Source organism: Notothenia coriiceps, unplaced genomic scaffold (genome assembly GCF_000735185.1).
Source record: "Notothenia coriiceps isolate Sejong01 unplaced genomic scaffold, NC01 NC01_scaffold00001922, whole genome shotgun sequence".
NCBI classification, from domain to species: domain Eukaryota; kingdom Metazoa; phylum Chordata; class Actinopteri; order Perciformes; family Nototheniidae; genus Notothenia; species Notothenia coriiceps.
The window spans coordinates 308,372-310,095 of record NW_011334623.1 but is presented as its reverse complement, the minus strand read 5'-3'; the positions used below and the strand labels follow the sequence as shown (position 1 = coordinate 310,095).

Sequence of the window (1,724 nt, the reverse complement as noted above, 5' to 3'; positions counted from 1 at the left end):
TCAAATCTGGCTGGACATTCATAAAATTTCACCAAAGGGGCCAGTTGTATCCTGGGCTTTGTGGGACCTTAACCTTTTGGCCTTCCCCTGCTAAGAGGTATCGAGGGAGGATAGGTAGGATTTTAACTGGGCTCCGCATTGTGTTCTAATCAAGGCCCCAATGGGCTCCAGAGTAAAACCTTTCCCTGGGTTTCTTTTCCATGGGTCTCCCATAAAACCCAAGGACTGGGCCCACTTGAAAACTTGGGCCAGTAACCGCACAGTGGGCTGTTTTAATCGGCTGACTGGCGCCATAAATGAGAATTGGGCTTCTTGAAGGTAAAACCATTTTAAGGAATAGGTATGTTTATTCCATAGGGAAGTTTTTCAGGCCAACCTTGATGGTCTGGGCCGCCCTTTCTGAGTTTGTGTCTACTAGCCCAGGATCGCACCTCTTATATGTTAATCACAGGGCGCGGGGTCTTAAAAACGTATTAAAAGTTGATAAATCAATTTACGAAAGCATCCCGTTGGATTTGACGTCATCTGAACAGGACATCGCACGCTCACTGCTTGATAGCGCGCGAAGGTCCGTTTACGCCGGTTGCTAAACAACATCGTTATGGGAAAATGCAAGTCTGCGTCCAAATGGTTGGAAGATAAGGAGGAAGGACAATCAATACTGTATATAGTCAATGTGAGGTAAAGTGTGTCGCCAATGTAACCGGTTGAAACTCGAAGTGGCGATGAGGTCTTAAAATGTATGGAAAGGGTCTTAAAAAAGGTCTTAAAAGGTATTACATTTAACTTCAGGATTCCTGCATATACCCTGATCATGGTCCCTGTTTCTTTTTGTAATCTCCTAACTCCATTTTGTCTGTTTGGATCCACTAATTAGACTCTCTAAATGCACTCTCTATTTTCCATTGCAGGCTGACTTGGGATCCACTGATATGGCCCTGGCCCTGAACAGATACTTGTGTACAACTGTGCTCCCCCTGCTCACCAAATGTTCAGCTCTCTTCTGTCCATTAGAGGACCATGCTTTGCTGGTGGATTCTCTCATCCAGGCAATCTACGGCCTCTCCAGGGCTCTCAGCCTCACCAAGGCTCAGAGAGACACTATTGAACAGTGTCTGTTGGCCATGTGCAGGTAGTGCTTCTAGGATATGATAAAGTAACCTACCGTAGAGTTAGGGTCCTGTCTTCCCTTGGTTATTTCTGCAAGGAGTTGTTGCTGTCTGCAAGTTGCTAAAAGATTTTATATGGGATGCTAAAATGTTGATTGTGAAAGCTCTATCTTCTCTAATACCATTTTTAATAATTGTACTGCACCATTTGTTGTTGTATCCATTGACCTGGCTTTGTTGTTTCTGTTTGACCAAATGATATGTTGTGAAGAGAATGAGAGAGAGAGCAACAGATTATTGCTAATTGATGCAGACACATCAGTGCACTGTTTGTCCCGCTCATTATATTTGATGAATCACTAAAACGCCTTTTTTTGCCCAATTCAGATGTAATTAACCAAAGTCAATCAGAATGTTGAATTAATTGCATATTGCCCGTGGCATCTTTTCAATTATATGTGACATCTTTCTGAGACATGATAATCAGTCAAAACTGATCATACTGTGTGTGTGTGTGTGTGTGTGTGTGTGTGTGTTTTCATTCATCTGTGTCCTCAGTGAACTCCAACCATCTATGATGCAGCCTCTCCTTCGACGCCTTGTCTTCGATGGTCC

The 1,724-nt window shown here is 43.4% G+C and overlaps 1 protein-coding gene across 1 annotated transcript in view; it reads left to right on the top strand.

Moving 5' to 3' along the window:
- The window catches only part of ryr2b (ryanodine receptor 2b (cardiac)), a 192,107-nt gene that overhangs the window by 41,910 nt on the left and 148,473 nt on the right, over window positions 1-1,724 (top strand). The window contains 1 exon segment of the mRNA XM_010793548.1: window positions 912-1,132. Coding sequence (XP_010791850.1) covers window positions 912-1,132 — 221 coding nt within the window.